The sequence below is a fragment of the Musca autumnalis genome, unplaced genomic scaffold (assembly GCF_047663935.1).
Source record: "Musca autumnalis isolate F117 unplaced genomic scaffold, ASM4766393v1 scaffold_1, whole genome shotgun sequence".
NCBI classification, from domain to species: domain Eukaryota; kingdom Metazoa; phylum Arthropoda; class Insecta; order Diptera; family Muscidae; genus Musca; species Musca autumnalis.
In genome coordinates, this window is record NW_027411644.1 from 33,101,037 (window position 1) to 33,119,407 (window position 18,371).

General features: G+C 33.9%; 1 protein-coding gene across 3 annotated transcripts in view; it reads right to left on the reverse strand.

The window, feature by feature from the left end:
* LOC141395846 (uncharacterized protein ZK1073.1) overlaps positions 1–18,371 on the reverse strand; it is a 153,175-nt gene that overhangs the window by 11,973 nt on the left and 122,831 nt on the right. For all 3 annotated transcript variants that reach the window (XM_073971626.1, XM_073971625.1, XM_073971624.1), the window contains 5 exons: positions 16,128–16,178; positions 15,578–15,641; positions 8,255–8,372; positions 7,972–8,182; positions 7,832–7,903 (listed from right to left, as the gene is read on the reverse strand). In XM_073971626.1, coding sequence (XP_073827727.1) covers positions 7,832–7,903; positions 7,972–8,182; positions 8,255–8,372; positions 15,578–15,641; positions 16,128–16,178 — 516 coding nt within the window. The remainder of the gene's footprint in view (positions 1–7,831; positions 7,904–7,971; positions 8,183–8,254; positions 8,373–15,577; positions 15,642–16,127; positions 16,179–18,371) is intronic.

The window sequence follows — 18,371 nt, forward strand, 5'->3', positions numbered from 1 at the left end:
GTATAACTGATACAATGACCAGATTCGAGTATAAAAATATATTAGAGAATATCATGTTGCCATATGCTGAAGAAAGCATTCTACTTTTATGGGTGTTTCAACAGGACAACGATCCGAAACACACATCCCGGTATGTCAAAGATTGGTTTTAGCAAAATAAAATAAAACTCTTTGACTGGCCTAGCCAGTCTCCTGACCGCAATCCCATAGAAAACCTTTGGGGAGATTTAAAAAAACGCAGTGGTACACAATCGTTCCAAAATAAAGACCAACTGTGGGATTTTGTTGAAAAAGCTTGGTATGAAATATCTGTTGAAACCTGCCGTAAGCATATAAGCAGTATGCCAAAAAGAATACACACGGTCGTAGAAAATAAAGGTGGATATACTGGATATTAATGCTATAAGCAATACTGATACAAATTTATCCTAAAAATTTCGAATTTATTTTATTTTATGCTTTACAGAATGTACTTATTATTTTGTCCACTATTTTTTAAGACATTTTCTTATTAATACATTAAAAAGTTTATTTATCTCGAACATTCCTGCAATACTTATTGAAATAAGTTGGTCCATTAAATTTTTTGAAATCAGCGAACATAGATGTATTTGTGACCTATGTATAATTATATATGAACCGATATTTACCAAATTTGGCAGATTAATTTCTACACAGAATTTCGAAGGTCTAGCTTGCCCCTGCGATTTGTTGCCTCAAAACATTGGTTTTGGTCCCATAGTGCAGTGGCTGAATATGTTTAAAATATTCAGTTACAATCGACAATCCCTAGATTAACGAGCCCTGCCCAAAGGGTTTACTTGCAATATAAAAAAAACATAATGTTATGGTGTATACTGTATTGATCGAGTCCGTCTATATATATATTTGTAATTTTGAAATTTTCTTACGTAAATATTTGATCAATTTCATATTGTAGAAAATTGTGGAAATGAAAGATTTTAATATTAACTACTTCAAAAAATATTTTACTAGCTACAGAATTTACATGAAAACTAAATGAAACAAGTAAAAGAAGTATCAGTCGGCTTTGCCGACAGAGGTATACCCTCAGCCTGTGTAAATTGAAACTTTCATCTACGGACAGATCAAATGTATTTAGAATCTTTTCAGAATTTTGTGGTCCCTTTTGGACATTTGGACTTGCCGACAAAAATGTGGATTCGGATTAAAGTTCAAAAGTGTTGTGGAGGAAGTACTTGAAGGAATGGACCGACATAGTCCATTATGGAAGTGGATTTTGAAACACTTTCAGCATGTTGAAGTTTGAAACACTTTTTTTGTTCAAAAAACGTATGTATGTATTTTGGGGTCTTCAGAATTTTGGGCCTATGAACTTGTCGACAAAGAATTAAGGCCTCGACACATAAGAAGCATGGTATTCTTGCAGAAGTCATATCTGATAAAAGACTTAAGACCAAGTTCGACCTAATAAAAAGATTTCAGAATCACATTTGAATTAGGTCGAGCTTGGTCTTTAGTCATTTACCAGATATGACTTAAGCAAGAATGCCATGCTTCTTATGTGTATTTATTAGGATAAAATCTCAAAAGTTTTTTCATGGGAAGTTACCTAAAGGAATGGACCGACATCTTCCATTTTGGAAGTGTGTCTTATTTTGTTAGTCATTTCTCTCGATAGGAACATTATATCAGAAAACATGGACTTGTCCACGAAAAACATCATATCGCTGTATACAGGGGTTACCTCCAGTACAAATTTCCAAAGGATTCTCGCACAAATCCTTTACCGCACTTAAACAAAAATGTTGATAATTTGTGTGGGTGGTACCCTAAGGAATGGACCGATATGGTCTACTTTTGAATATAAACTAAGTTTGGACAAAATATTTCGAGATCCAAGCGCAATATCTCATAAACGGAGTAACCTATTTGGTCCAAACTTTGGATCTCGAAATATTCTGAATAATTTCGAACTTTTATGGGGAAGGCACGGGAAGGAGTCGACCTATAAACATCATCTTCGAATTTCATCTAATATTCGAAAAAATATTACGATATGCAAAGTGTGGACTAACACAGTATTCGGTTCGAGAGTTTCCTGCGCACCAGCCACTACACATGCTGGCCGTAGAAGTTTTTTTTTGCAGATTTAGGGTAATTTTCTCAAGAAGTATGGACTTGCCACTGAAAAAAACTTGTACCATCGTAATGTTGTTGTAACAGTGTTTTTTATTTAATGTTTGTATGTTCGTTCTTCTGTTCAATCTGGCTCTGGGTCTATCTACAGTTCCAGGAAAGTGGCTGCTTCCACTGGAGTTAGATGGGTAGGTTTGAAAGACAGTTGAAAAGGTGTTTTGTGTCGTGCGGGCCAATGCCGCATAATGGGCAGATGTCTTGATTTCCGCCCAATAAGAATTTAGGCGACTGCAATATCCCGAGCGTAGTTGAGCCAAAACTATTCTAGTTTGTCGTGGCAGCAAACGCTCCTCAGCTGCGATAGATGGGGGATGTACTCCGAAAACTTTGCTCACACTATATTTGCTTATGACCTTAGCAACTGCATCCGTGTGAATACAATTTAAACCTGCTTGATATGCCTTTTGATCTAGGGGTTCTCTCCTACATTGTTGGACCTCCCTCTCTAGAGCATGAATATCCTTTCTGAATGTGTCGGGCCTAGCCAGAAGCTGGTAGGTTTGAATCTTTTTCCAATTCGTATTACATAATCCCGGCGACCAAACTGAAGCCGCATAGCTTACCACAAGCTGACCTGTCGCGTTAACAAGGTTTCTTTATCCGCACCCCAAGTGCTGCCGGCTAGGGACTTGAGGACGTTGTTCCTACTTTTCAGTTTGTCGCAGTTAGCTGTGGCGTGGGCGCACGACTTGAATGTAGTGTCGAATGTGACCCTAACATTTTGGGGCAGTTTGTGGTCGGAATTCTGCTACCGTCGTCCACAACATTCAATTCCCTTCCAAACTGCGCTGTCCATGTGGTGAACAGAGTGGCTGTAGATTTTGTGGCGAAAATCTGCATATTCCTCGCGTGGAAAAAGGTGGTAAGATCGGTTAAATAGGAGTTCAGTCTCTCACAGATGTCATCAGGGAAGGTACCTGACGCCAGTATCGTGCAATCATCCGCATACGTTACGATCTCGATGCCGTCTGGAGGAGGCGGAATACAGGAGAGGTAGAGGTTAAACAGTTCCGGAGATATAACCCCGACTTGGGGTACTCCCTGTTTCACTCTAAGGGGTTTGGACTTCTTGTTCCTGAATTCCACATACGACTGGCGTCCACACATATAGTTGACTATCCAACGTTTCAAGCTTGGCCGGAGGGTTGTTTGCTCAATGTCCTCAAACAGCGTGGAGTGCCTGGCTGTATCAAAGGCTTTTGATAAGTCAAGCGCCACCACCATTGTTCTATCACACGGCTGTCTCTGGTTGACTCCTTGACAAATATATGTGGAGATGGCGTGCAGCGCTGTTGTCATGCTGTGCTGCTTACGGAATCCATGTTGATGATCGGCAACGTGATAGCTATTTCAGAGTGGCTAGCGACATGTTGAGAACTTTAGTGAGATACTCCACTCCCGGCTCATACAGCTGCTTCAGCATTACAATGGAGATTCCATCAGGGCCCAACGCTTTGGATGATTTAGCGTTCCTGATGGCATTCGCAACATCATCCTATGTTAACTGTGGTGGTTCATCCTCGGCATGAAGAGATCTGATGTAACGTAATACTCTCCTCTTCGCCCTGTCACTCTCGGGGTGCTCGACAAACTGTCGATTGAAATAACTTGCGCGCCTCTTTGGGTCAGTCAACGTAACGTCGCCAAATGTGACTGAGGTCCTATCTTCCATCCTTCCAGGGTGCGAGAGTGACTTAACCGTTGCCCACAATTCACTTATACCGGCTCCAATGTTGCAACTCTTCAGGTGATTTAACCACTTGTTCCGCTTATGTTCGCCGACCAGCCTGTTAACTTCCAGTGTCAGCTCCCTGACTCTGGGGTCATTGGGGTTGGCTCGAAGAAGCTCATCACGCTCATTTGCTAATCACGTCGCCTCTGCTGGGAAGTTTGGTCTTACTTCGGGTATTCGACCAGCAGGGATATGGCGAGCGGTTGCTGCAGCAGTGATGATGTCTCGGAACGTCCTTTCCGCTACCCGAACATCAGAAGTATTGGTCAGTTCTCTGAAGCTGTGATTAGTGAACTCTCTGAAACTCGGCCAATCAGCTTTCCTATGATTGAAATAACTTGCGCACCTCTTCGGGCCAGTCAACGTAACATCGCCAAATGTGACTGAGGTCCTATCTTCCATCCTTCCAGGGTTCGAGAGTTACTTAACCGTTGCCCACAATTCACTTATACCGGCTCCAATGTTGCAACTCTTCAGATGATTTTACCACTTGTTCCGCTTATGTTCGCCGACCAGCCTGTTAACTTCCAGTGCCAGCTCCCTGACTCTGGGGTCATTGGGGTTGGCTCGACGAAGCTCATCACGCTCATTTGCTAATCCCGTCGCCTCTGCTGGGAAGTTTGGTCTTATTTCGAGTATTCGACCAGCAGGGATATGGCGAGAGGCTGCAGCATCATGTCTCGTTACCCGAACATCAGAAGGATTGGTCAGTTCTCTGAAGCGGTGATTGGTGAACTCTCTGAAACGGCCAATCAGCTTTCCTATGATTGACGAACGTGCGACGTTCAGAGGTGATGAAATCGGGTGGTCTGCTAATGGAGACAATTATGGGGAGATGATGTGACGTCATTTGTCAGACCAGGTGACACGATGGTTATGTCTGGCGAACTGTGACACTCTCCTCTAATTCTTGTAGGGGGTCCTCATTGACCGTGCAAAACGTAGAGCTATCAATCTACTCAGCCAGTACACCATGTACCATCGTAATAGAGGCCTTGAGTGCAACCTGTTGCAAGAAAAATCAAAACAATTCAAGAGGAGGTCCTAACCTGCAATTTTCCGAAATTTGGTATAGGCGGTATTCGAAGGAGTTGACATATATAGTCCAAATTCTAACCTGATATATGTCTCGTAGAAATATTACGATGTCCAAAGTATGAACCAAATCGGTTACTGTCTGCGAGAGTCATAGTACGCAACATTTTGTGGGGGAGCTACCCATAGGAGTGGACCGATAAGGCCCATCATAGAACTTGATTTAACTTTGGGCAAAATATTACAATTACCAAATTTTGAATCGACTTGGCTTATGCGTTAGAGATTTACCGCTCGCTCCAACCACAATACATGGCGGGTTTTTACAGCTTTCAGGTCATTTTCTCAGGATGTATGGACTTGCCCCGGAAAAAAACTTGCACCGTCGTAATGGGGACAGCGAATACAAGTTGTTACAACAAAAATCATAAGGATTCGAGAGGAGGTCTTAAAGTGCACTTTTCCGAAATTTTGTGTGAGATCGGGTACCTCTCACGAGTTAACCGATATAGTCCATATTCGAACGTTATCTATGTCTGGTAGAAATATCACGATGTGCAAAGTATGGACAAAGTATGGGTGCCACCGTGGTGCAATGGTATGCAGAACCGCCTTGCACGCTAAAGGTTGAGGGTTTGATTCCCCGGCCAGGCAACATCAATAATTTCAACGTTGGCAAAATACCCCTCAGCAATGTTGGCGACATTTCCTGAGTATTTCAGCCATGTAAAACTTCTCTACAAGTGGTGTCTTAGGACACGCCGTTCGGACTCGGCAATAAACAGTAGGTCAATTATCATTGAGCTAATATGAATCGGGGTGCACTCATTGATATGAGAGAAGTCTCCCTTGTCCCTTATGGGATGTTTGTGGAACAGTTATTATAAAGTATGGACCAAATCGGTTGGTCCCTTGGAGAGTTATTGTGCGCATAATTTTTGCGAACAAATTTGAACTTTTGTGGGGGAGGTACCCGAGGAAGTGGGCCGATGTGGCCCATCCTCGAACTTAAACTAAGTTTGGACAAAATATTACAAAGGCTAAATTTTGAAACGAATCGATCCGTTCGAGAGTTATCTTGCGCTTCAACCACTACACACGGTGTCATAGGGATTTTTTTGCATCTTTCAGGTTATGTTCTCAGGAAGTATGGATTTACCCCTAATGAGACATGTATCGTCGTAAGCGTGGCAGTGAATACAAGTTGTTAAAACAAAAATCATAGTGATTCGAGAGCAGGTCTTAAAGTGAACTTATCCGTAATTTTGGGTGATAGGTACCCGAAGGAGTGGACAAACATAGTCCATATTCGAACATGATCTATATCTGGTAGATATATTAGGATGTGCAAAGTATGGACCAAATCAGTTACACCCTTCAAGAGTTAAAGTGCTCAAAAATTTTTCGAACATTTGTGGGGGAGATACCGGAAGGAGTGGACCGATATAATCCATCTTCGAACTTACACTTAGTTTGGACAACAGCCAAATTTTGGACCAGATCGGTTAATCCGTTCGAGAATTATCGTGCACACCAGCCAGCCAGACAGACAGACGGACATTGCTAAATCGACTCCAAATTGTCTGAAACGGATTTGTCTGGGGGTCTAAAACCGTTAGCATAAATGCTGAGGGTATAAAAATAGGCTCAAACAAATTTAATGTGTTTATGTGTGAAGAGTTATTTAATGAAGCAAATGTTCAAAACTGTATTTAAATAAAAAAACTAACAAAACTTAGCGCATATGTAAGGGAAAAAACTATTAATGGAAAATTTGTTTTTAATTTTGTAATATATTTAATTACAATACCTCCATAACCTGAGGGTGTATAACAATTTGTATAGTGGTGTGTTTTTTATTATTTGTTGGTTGTTTTTGTGGTATTCAATTAAAAGGGTAGCAAAAAATAGTTGTTTTTTTATTCAATCACATCCCAGGATGAATACATAATTACAAGGTTTTTGTTTTGGGTAATAAAAACGAAAGGTAATTGTATTAATAAAAAAGAAGAAGAAAAAAAGAGATAAAGGAGAGAAAAAAATGTTACACATTTATACACACGTATATTAACCACATTTATATTCAATATTAATACATACATACATTGATAATGGATGGAGAGGTTGAGGAGGTGTGGGGATTTGCAAACAATTTTTTTTATATATAAACACACATAATTGAATATACATAATCTGTATAAACATACATACGTATATGTATGTAAATGTGATTTATTTGATACTTGCACAGTGTTCACACAGGGTATTATTTTATTCGATTCTTCAAATAAAATGGATTACAGCACAAATTAGATATTTATTACCTTATAGTACGTTTATATATAACCGGATATAACAAATCCGCTTGGTTTCAATTCCTTTGCGTATACGTCAAATAAATCCTGATTAAGAAGGTTAACCCTTTAAAAGGTTATAATATAAACACGGCCTTACGAAGTCTAACTTGATTGATTTTTAATTAAATAGTTAATTAATAAATTAACTTCAATTAACTAAATGAAAGTGTATCAGCAATCAACTTGTGTGTGTGTGTGAACACCGGTTTTAAGGGAAGTTCTTTTCTTTTTAAAAAATTTTGGTGTTTAAACAAACAAAAAAAGACAACATTGAAACACTTAATTTCTTTTCACATAAACGTAAGTGAAATTTTCATTATCATGAAAATCTGTGTATGCCAAATAAACAACAATTCGGCAATTTATTTCCATAAAAAAAACTCAGACTCAACTCTTGTTCTATGAAAATGTCAAGTAAACTTATTTTATAAAGAAAATATTCTTCGCCTCAAATTCCCATAGAACGTAAGAAAATCCAGTTTCCGAAATTCAAAATCCCCCTTTACATGGTACTCATTTAACTTACATGACCAAATTTATGATACATTAGAAAACTTTCAGCAGATTGGGCAATATCATCATTATTCCATTGAATAAACTAAAAAACAAAACGAAATAAACAATTTTAGAGCAAAATTTATTTTAAGCAATTTTTGTTGAATTTACCTTCGTCTTAAACGATTGCAATACCGAAGCTGCACTACCAGTAGCATTGATCAAAATCAAACCCAAAACTCGTGTTGGATGGGCCAGGCCGAAACGTGCCAAAACATTGGCACCAGCACCCTCACCCAAGCCCATTACATATTTCACATGTAAAAAGTCCAAAACGGTGACCAAATCCTCACCCAACATTTGTAAAGAGGGGAAATTGAAGCTGTGCAAGGGGAAACAATTTACAAAAATTAAATTTAAATTTATTATTATTATTTTTTTTTTAATTTATTACCTATCTGGTAGAGCCTCAGCATTGTCAGCATGTCCTGGTACATCAATGTGTATGAAACAAGAACGTTCCTTGATTTCGGTCATACAAGGACTGTTAACAAATTCCTGGAAGGAATTATCTGAAAAAAATAAGAAATCAATTATGTATAAAATATAATATAATATTTGTTATTTAGAATATTGAAATATTAAACATTAAATATTAAAATATTGAAATACTAAATTTTAAATATTAAAACATTAAAATCTTTAAATATTAAAAAATTAAAATTGTTAAATATTAAATTTTAAATATAAAAATATTAAGGGGTTATGAAATTAATTAATTAATTATTTTTTTTAAATATTAAAATATTTAATTATTTTGAATAGCTAAATATTTAAAAATTTATTTTAATTATTTATTTATTTATATGTTTTAATATTTAAAATTTAATATTTTATTATTTTTAAATATTTCATAAAAATGAAATTCAAACAATGACCTCAAGCTCAAAAAAGTCTTATTATTTTAAAAAATATTTTTTTAATATTTTAAAATTTATATATATATATATATATATATATATTAATATTTCAATATTCCAATATTATTCAAAATTTTAAGTTTTTATTATTTTAAAATTTAATATTTTAATATTTGACATTTAATATTTTAATTTTTTATTAGTTTTAATATTTTATTTAATTTAATATTTTAATATACACAATATACAAAGAGAAGTCTCCCTTGTGGGATGTTTGTGGAACAATTATAATATACACTATTTAATATTTAATATTTTAATAAAATTATAATATTTAATACTTCGATTTTTTAATATGATTTTTTAATATTTAATTTTTTTATTATTTGAATATTTAATATTTTAATATTTTAAAATTAAAATAAAAAACATAAAAAAAGTTAATTATTAAATATTAAAATATTTCAATGTTTAAATATTTTTATAGTTAATTATTTAAATATTTATTTATTTAAATATTTTAACATTTAAAATTTAATATTTTAATTCTTAATATTTTAATATTAAAATTTAAAATTTAATATTTTAATATTTTTTTATAACAAACAAAATTTAATAATCAATATTTTAATACTTTAATTTTTTAAAATTTAGTATTTTAACATTTAATACTTTGATTTTTAATATTTTTTTATTTCTAATTTTTTATTATTTTAATATTTGAATATTTTAAAATTTTAATATTTTAAAATTAAAATAAAAAAATAATTATTAAATATTAAAATATTTAAATGTTTAAATATTTATTTAATTAATTATTTATTCAAATATTTTAACATTTAAAATTTAATATTGTAATATTTGAATATTTTAATATTAAAATACCAGATTTTTATAATATTAAATTTGTATATTAAAATATTAAATTAAATGATATAAATTAAAAAAATATCAAAATATTAAAACAAAAAAAAAATTAAAATGTTGAAGTATTAAAATAATAAAATATTTAAATGTAAAATTACAAATATTAAAAAAAAAATATACTAAAATATTAAATGCTAATATGAATCGCGGTGCACTCATTGATATGAGAGAAGTCTCCCTTGTCCGGCCTGGGATGTTTGTGGAACAATTATTATTATAAAATATTAAATGTTAAGTATTCAATATGAAAAAAAATAAAAACTTAAAATTTTAAATGTTAAATATTGAAATATTAAAATAAAAACTTAAAAAAATAAAATATTGAAATCGTAAAATATTGAAATATTGAAAAATAAAAAATATTAAAATCTTAAAATATTAAATTTTAAATTTTAATATAAAAATATTCAAATATTAACAATTAAAACAATACATTTTAAATATTAAAATATTTAAATAAAAAAATCTTTATAAACAAAAATCAAGTGTCGTTCGTTGGTAATGGCATCAGTTGAGAACGGCTGGACCGATTTGGATAATTCATTTTTTGAAATGTTCGTCATAACCCAACTTAGGTTTTTATACAAAGAAAATTTGACCACGTCCACTTTTTCAATTTTTATCTTTTCTACAAAAACTACTGAACTGATTTTCCTGAAATTGTCTGGGAATGTACAGGGATGGCCCCGATAACAGGCTACATATTTTATTGAATTCCAGAATATCCCCTATGCGATATTTTTTAAAAAATTCTATATTTGCAAAAATTACGCATGTATCGGTGTAAAAATGTACGGAGTAATCAGCAATGTAGTACTTCTTTGAGACCTAAAGACCCGACTACGCCTGTTTTTATACCCTCCACCATAATATGGAGGGTATAATTAAATTTGTCATTCCGTTTGTAACACATCGAAATATTCGTCGGAGACCCTATAAAGAATATATATTATTGATCAGCATAAAATTCTATGTCGATTTAACCATGTGCGTCCGTCCGTCCGTCCGTCTGTCTGTTAAAATCAAGATACAGCTCGCAATTTTAAAGACAGAGAGTCAATATTTGGTACAGAAGTTTGTATTACTTGCAGGATGGTTGGTATTGAAAATGGGATATATCGGTCCACGTTTTGATGGTTTGGTATTTAGTTATCTTTGGGTGTATAAAACTTTCCACCTGAAATGCCATAGAACAGTACCTCCCGGTATTCGGTATTTTGGAGGTTTTAGCTTCATTATCCCACCAAAATGGCTGAAATTTTGTATTTAGCTATCGTTTGGTGTATAGAACTTTCCACCTAAAATTTGCTGGTATAGGTTCACACCTTCATATAGCCCCCATACAAGGGGACCTCCCGATATTCGGTATTTTTAAGGTTTTAGCTTCATTATCCTATCAAAATTGCTGAAATTTGGTATTTAGTTATTGTTGGGTGTATAAAACTTTCCACCTGAAATTTGTTGGTATAAGTCCACGCATTCATATAGCCCCCATATAACGGTACCACCCGGTATTCGGTATTTTGGAGGTTTTAGCTTCATTATCCCACAAAAATGGCTGAAATGTTGTATTTAGTTATCGTTTGGTGTATAGAACTTTCCACCTAAAATTTGTTGGTATAGGTTCACGCCCTCATGCAGCCCCCATACAAGGGGATCTCCCGATATTCGGTATTTTGAAGGTTTTAGCTTCATTATACCATCAAAATGGTTGAAATTTGGTAATTAGTCTTCGTTGAGGATATAAAACGTTCCACCTAAAATTTGTTGGTATAGGTCCACGCCTTAATATAGTCTCCATAGAACGGTACCTCCCGATATTCGGTATTTTGAAGGTTTTAGCTTCATTATCCCACCAAAATGGCTTAAATTTTGTATTTAGTTATCGTTGGGTGTATAGAACGTTCCACCTGAAATTTTTTGGTATAGGTTCACGCCTCCATATAGCCCCCATAGAACGGTACCTCCCGATATTCCGTATTTTGAAGGTTTTAGCTTCATTATCCCACCAAAATGGTTGAAACACGTTCCACCTGAAATTCGTTGGTATATGTCCACGCCTTTATATAGCCCCATTTCCGACTGAAATTCGTCGGTATAGGTGCACCTTTCGATATAGCCTCCTAGAACAATACCTCCTGATTTTCGTATTTCTGAAGGTTGTGACGTCAATATCCCAAACGATAGGAAACTAATTGTTCCATTTTACTTCAATACAACTCGTGGTGGAGGGTATAACAAGTTCGGCCAGACCGAACTTAACGCCGTTCTTACTTGTTTTAAATGTTATATCTTCAATACTACTGAACCGATTTCCATCAAATTTGCAGCAAAAGCTCAGTGTTTGCTATTGTAATGTATATTTTCTGAATTTCGGAAGAGGTGGGGTACCTTCCCCACGCCTTTCTTTTAAACGCTATATGTACAAGCAAAACTTAGGATTATATCGGTTTCAGCATACATTTTGGTAGGCAATGGAGTTGTGTGTACCCTGGTACATATTTGGAGCCAAAATACCGGACCACGCCTACTTTTTTAAATATATTTTATCTTGAAAACTGGGTCATCACTCTTTTCAAAACGTTATTTTTCCAAAACTACTGAACCTAATTTTCAGAAAATGTTCAGGAATGCCGTGGTCCAAAATGCTATATATTTGTAGACGATTTTCGCGGCCTATTGTTTTATAATCGCTATATTTGCTAAAGTTATGAGTGCATCGGGTTGCAAATTAATTTTCGAGACAACGGTGGTTGCGCCCCCGATGAAGAAAAACGATATATGTACAAATTTCCTTAAATGGTGAGGTTCAACGGCCCATCAGCCAGGAAAAACTAAAACATATAAGTCTCAATAGGCGGGAGAATTCGACATAACCATTTTTTAAACTTTTATAATTAGATCGCTTTAGGATAATTTAGGACATTGACGATAATAAATCCTAAACAGCATAAATGGCAGAAAAAATCCGACAAAGTCTGTAAGAGAAAAGAAAGGTTACAGACTAAATCTGTTGATAAATTTAAAATCCTCCTTGGTTTGACAATGGACCGAAGATGTGAGGTAGAAAATACCTGTTTTTGGATTGTCAAGCATAAAGTCCATAAAAAGTTGTCATTAAAACTCATTACGACGGGCCAGCAACGGGATCTGGTAGTATTTAAATGAATAAATTAATTATTAAAATATTAAATACTAAACATTATACATATATTGAAATATTAAATTTTAATTATACCCTCAGCATTTATGCTAACACTTTCTATACACTTTCATACGGGCAAAATGTGCCTCATCGAAATAATGGTTTTAGACCCCAAGAATGTTTGGACGAAATGTGTTTCAGACAATTTGGAGTCGATTGAGCAATGTCCGTCCGTCTGTCTGTCTGTCTGGCCGGATGGAGCGCACGATAACTCTCGAACGGATGAAACGATTCGATTCAAATTTTGGCTTTCGTAATATTTTGCCCAAACTTAGTTTAAGTTCGGTCCACTCCTTCGGGTACTTCCCCCACAAAAGTTCGGAAATGTTCTGAAAATTTGTGAGCACGATAAATCTTAAAGGAAGAAACCGATTTGGTCCATAACTTGCACATCGTGAAATTTCTACCGGACTTAGATGAAGTTCCAATATGGACTGAATCGGTCCACTCCTTCGGGTACCTCCCACACAAAATTTCGGAAAAGTTCAGTTTAGGACCTGCTCTCGAATCGCTTTGAATTTTGTTGCAGCAACTTGTATTTACTGCCCCTCATACGACGCTATAAGTTATAGAGAAAATAGCCTGAAAAACCCCTCTGACACCGTGTGTAGTGGTTGGAGCCCAAAATAACTCTCGAACGGATCTGCCGATTCGGTCCAAAATGTGGCCTTCGTAATAAGTTTATGTTCGAAGATAAGCCATATCGGTCCACTCTTTCAGGTACCCCCTCCCCCCCCACAAAAGTTCAAAAATTTTCGGAAAAATTGTGCGCACAATAACTGTTGATGGGAGTGACCGGTTTGGTTCATACTTCACACATTCTAATATATCTACCAGATACAGATCAGGTTCGAATATGGACTATATTTGTCCACTCCTTCGGGTACCTCCCACACAAAATTTCGGTTAAGTTCACTTTAAGACCTGCTCTCGAATCACTTTGATTTTTGTTGAAGCGATTTGCATTCGCTACCTCCATTACGATGGTAAACGTTTTTTTAGGGGCAAGTCCATATTTCTTGGGAAAACAGCCCGAAAGGTGTTAAAAATCCCTATGTCACCATATGTGGCTGTCGGAGAGCACGATAACTCTCGAACTGTTCAACCGATTTGGTCCAACATTTGGTCTTCGTCATATTATATCCAAACTTATTTTCATGGGGCAATACCTGTCCACAACTTCCGGTACTTCTCCCCAATATTTAAAAAAATGTCACTAAAATGCTAGGATGATATCACTTGAATGGGGCAACCAATTTGGTCCAAACTTTGGATCTCCTAATATTTTGTCAAAATTTAGTTTAACTTCTAAAATGGCCCATATCGGTACTCCCTAAGGGTACCTCCCTCACAAAGGTTCAACATTTGTGCCTTAGTGCAGTTAATTCCTAATCCACATGTTTGTCGGCAAGTTCAAATGTCCGAAAAGGGCTAAAAAATCCTGAAGAGACCTTAAATACATTCGATCTGTCCGTAGGTGAAAGTTTCACTTCACATTGGCTGAGGGTATATATCTGTCGGCAAAGCCGACTGACACCTTTTTACTTGTTTTAGTTTCATTTCGAAAGGACTTGTGGTTTAGAAGCAAAATCGTGAAAACCTAAAAACTCCTAAAAATGTCAACTTGAATCGCGGTTAATTTAAAAAGCGATTCGGCGATTATTTTGGTTTTTTCATTTTTCTCATCTATGAACATTGTAGTTTCAGAATCTGCAATAACTTCCCAGTTTTAAGCATCTTCCATTTAAAATTGATTCAAGAGCACCGTGAATACTAAACATTATATATTGAAATATTCAATTTTAAATTTGTTTATATTTCAATATTTATAATTTAATTTTTAGATATTTTAATATTTTATGATTAATATTAAATTAATTAGTTAATTTATTTAAAGATTTTTTTAAATATTTTAATTTTTTAATATTTAATTTTTTATTATGTTAATATTTGAAGATTTTAATATTTAAAATTATAAAATTAGAATAAAAAATATTAGAAAACTCAAAATATTACATTTTAAATATTTTATATTTATTAAAATGTCAAAAAACAAAATATTTAAAAATAATAAAAAAATTAAACATTAAATATTAAAATATTTGAATATTATAGTATATAATTTCTTTATATTTTATTGTTTTAATATTTAATGTTTTAATATTTTATTATTTTAATAATTTTACTACTTTAAGTTTTTATTATTTTAATTTAATATATTATAATATTTTAATAATATATAATAATATTTTATAATATTATTATTTTAATATTTGAATTTTTTAATATTTTTATGTTTTAATATTTTATGTAATAATAACATTTTAAGATGCTAATATTTTAAAATTCTAGTGCTTTAATATTTAATTGTTTTATTTATTTGATATTTAAATATTTTATTATTTATATATTTTATTATTTAAATATTTTAATAATTCAATATTTTATTATTTCACATTTAACATTGTAATATTTAAATTCATTGTTTTATGGCTCTCCCCTTAGTCTAAGTATAAAAAATTACCTATACATATAACTAATTTAAAAAACGGTTAATAACCTTTAAGGTTGAATTAATTTCTATACTCTTGTTCTCTTCTTGGTGACTGCACAATTATGACCATAGTCAGTAAGCTTAATGAGCAGGGGGTGGTCTTTATTCTTATTTTTAATAAATATGTTTGTATGCATGCAGGTGTATTAGTGGTGGGTGTTATATACTCACGATTGCATCCTAAATCATGGACCGTAATAAAGACAGCACGTTTTTCCTGTTGTGTTAAATCACCCTGTTTTGTTACAAAAAAAAAAGAAAAACAAAATGAATAGAAGAATAAGAATTAATTGGCAATTTGTAATTATTTATGAGTTTTTTTTAAGCAAAGGTAAGTAAACGTAACATACCCTTACTTTTACCCTAAGGTCATATTGAAGGAAAAATAAATTACATTTTTGTCTTGGTTGTTTAATTGAGTTTAATTATAACAAATGCATTTCGAAATTTCATTAAGTTTAAAATACAAACAATTTCTTCAATTTGACCTTCTAGAAATAGGAGAAAGAAAACAATAGAAATTGAAATCCAAACAATTTTCCCCAGTTCAAATCTTGTATTTGCTTTCTTTCTATTGTTTTAAATCCCCATGTGTTGGAAAAAATTTTCTCTTTGTTGCCCCCTCTGTAACCGGCACACTTTTTATACTCGTTATATGCATATAATTCCTGTGTAAATACCATTATATGTATATGTATGCAAATATTCATGGTATACATACCTGTACAGTAACGGTTAGTTCACCACTTTTATCCGTATTAACAATATATTTCTAGAATAGAAAAAAATTATAGCAAAAATAAATAAATCAACATTCACTTTAGATAATACATTTTGCTTTCCAAAGGATCAACAAGGGACCAAAGCTGTATAGACAAATTACACACATACATTAAAAAACAAACTCTAGCACATAACTTATGAGCATCATACATAGCTTATTGTGCAACGAGTGTATGAAAGGATATTTCTTATGTTTTTTAAAGAGCATGAAATAAACATAAAATAAGGCATAAATAAATAAAAATAAATAAATAAAAAAATACAAGGATATGAAATGACCAAGATGTATTTGAATAGATAAACGCTATGCACCATACAATGGAGCTTCTTTTTTATATTTCTGAGTTATGTTTGAATTGGGTTTAAATGTAGCACATCATTTTCCTAAATAAGTTTGACAACAATTTTTATGTTACATTTCAAACAAATTAAAGTCCTTAATTTAACAATTTTTTTCATCAGGAACTAGAGGCCGGCGCTTCAAGACATTATTGACGTTCCCACGAAATAAGGATGTACTCTCCGGAAGGCCCAAGTTCCACTCGGCAAAAGACTGTCAACAGAGTGACAGCTATACAACATACATTTTAAACAAAGTGAGTACAACAATGTATTTATAAATTATATTGTAAATTAAAAATTAGAAGTTTTCCTAACGGAAACCTTATTCAGCCAGGCTGAATAGAAGTTTTCCTATCGGAAACCTTATTCAGCCAGGCTGAATAGAATTTTCCTATCGGAAACCTTATTCAGCCAGGCTGAATAGAAGTTTTCCTATCGGAAACCTTATTCAGCCAGGCTGAATAGAAGTTTTCCTATCGGAAACCTTATTCAGCCAGGCTGAATAGAAGTTTTCCTATCGGAAACCTTATTCAGCCAGGCTGAATAGAAGTTTTCCTATCGGAAACCTTATTCAGCCAGGCTGAATAGAAGTTTTCCTATCGGAAACCTTATTCAGCCAGGCTGAATAGAAGTTTTCCTATCGGAAACCTTATTCAGCCAGGCTGAATAGAAGTTTTCCTATCGGAAGCCTTATCCACCCAGGCCGAATAGAAGTTTTTCTATCGGAAACCTTATTCAGCCAGGCTGAATAGAAGTTTTTCTATCGGAAACCGTATTCAGCCAGGCTGAATAGAAGTTTTCCTATGGAAAAACTTATTCAGCCAGGCTGAATAGAAGTTTTCCTATGGAAAAACTTATTCAGCCAGGCTGAATAGAAGTTTTCCAATGGAAAAACTTATTCAGCCAGGCTGAAAAGAAGTTTTCCTATGGAAAAACTTATTCAGCCAGGCTGAATAGAAGTTTTACTATGGGAAAAACTTATTCAGCCAGGCTGAATAGAAGTTTTCCTATGGGAAAAACTTATTCAGCCAGGCTGAATAGAAGTTTTCCTATGGGAAAAACTTATTCAGCCAGGCTGAATAGAAGTTTTTCTGTGGGAAAAACTTATTCAGCCAGGCTGAATAAAAGTTTTCCTATGGGAAAAACTTATTCAGCCAGGCTGAATAAAAGTTTTCCTATGGAAAAACTTATTCAGCCAGGCTGAATAAAAGTTTTCCTATGGAAAAACTTATTCAGCCAGGCTGAATAAAAGTTTTCCTATGGAAAAACTTATTCAGCCAGGCTGAATAAAAGTTTTCCTATGGAAAAACTTATTCAGCGAGGCTGAGTAAAAGTTTTCCTATGGAAAAACTTATTCAGCCAGGCTGAGTAAAAGTTTTCCTATGGAAAAACTTATTCAGCCAGGCTGAATAAAAGTTTTCCTATGGAAAAACTTATTCAGCCAGGCTGAATAAAAGTTTTCCTATGGAAAAGCTTATTCAGCCAGGCTGAATAAAAGTTTTCCTATGGAAAAACTTATTCAGCCAGGCTGAATAAAAGTTTTCCTATGGAAAGACTTATTCAGCCAGGCTGAATAAAAGTTTTCCTATGGAAAGACTTATTCAGCCAGGCTGAATAAAAGTTTTCCTATGGAAAGACTTATTCAGCCAGGCTGAATAAAAGTTTTCCTATGGAAAAACTTATTCAGCCACTCTGAATAGAAGTTTTCCTATGGAAAAACTTATTCAGCCAGGCTGAATAGAAGTTTTCCTATGGAAAAACTTATTCAGCCAGGCTGAATAGAAGTTTTCCTATGGAAAAACTTATTCAGCCAGGCTGAATAGAAGTTTTCCTATGGAAA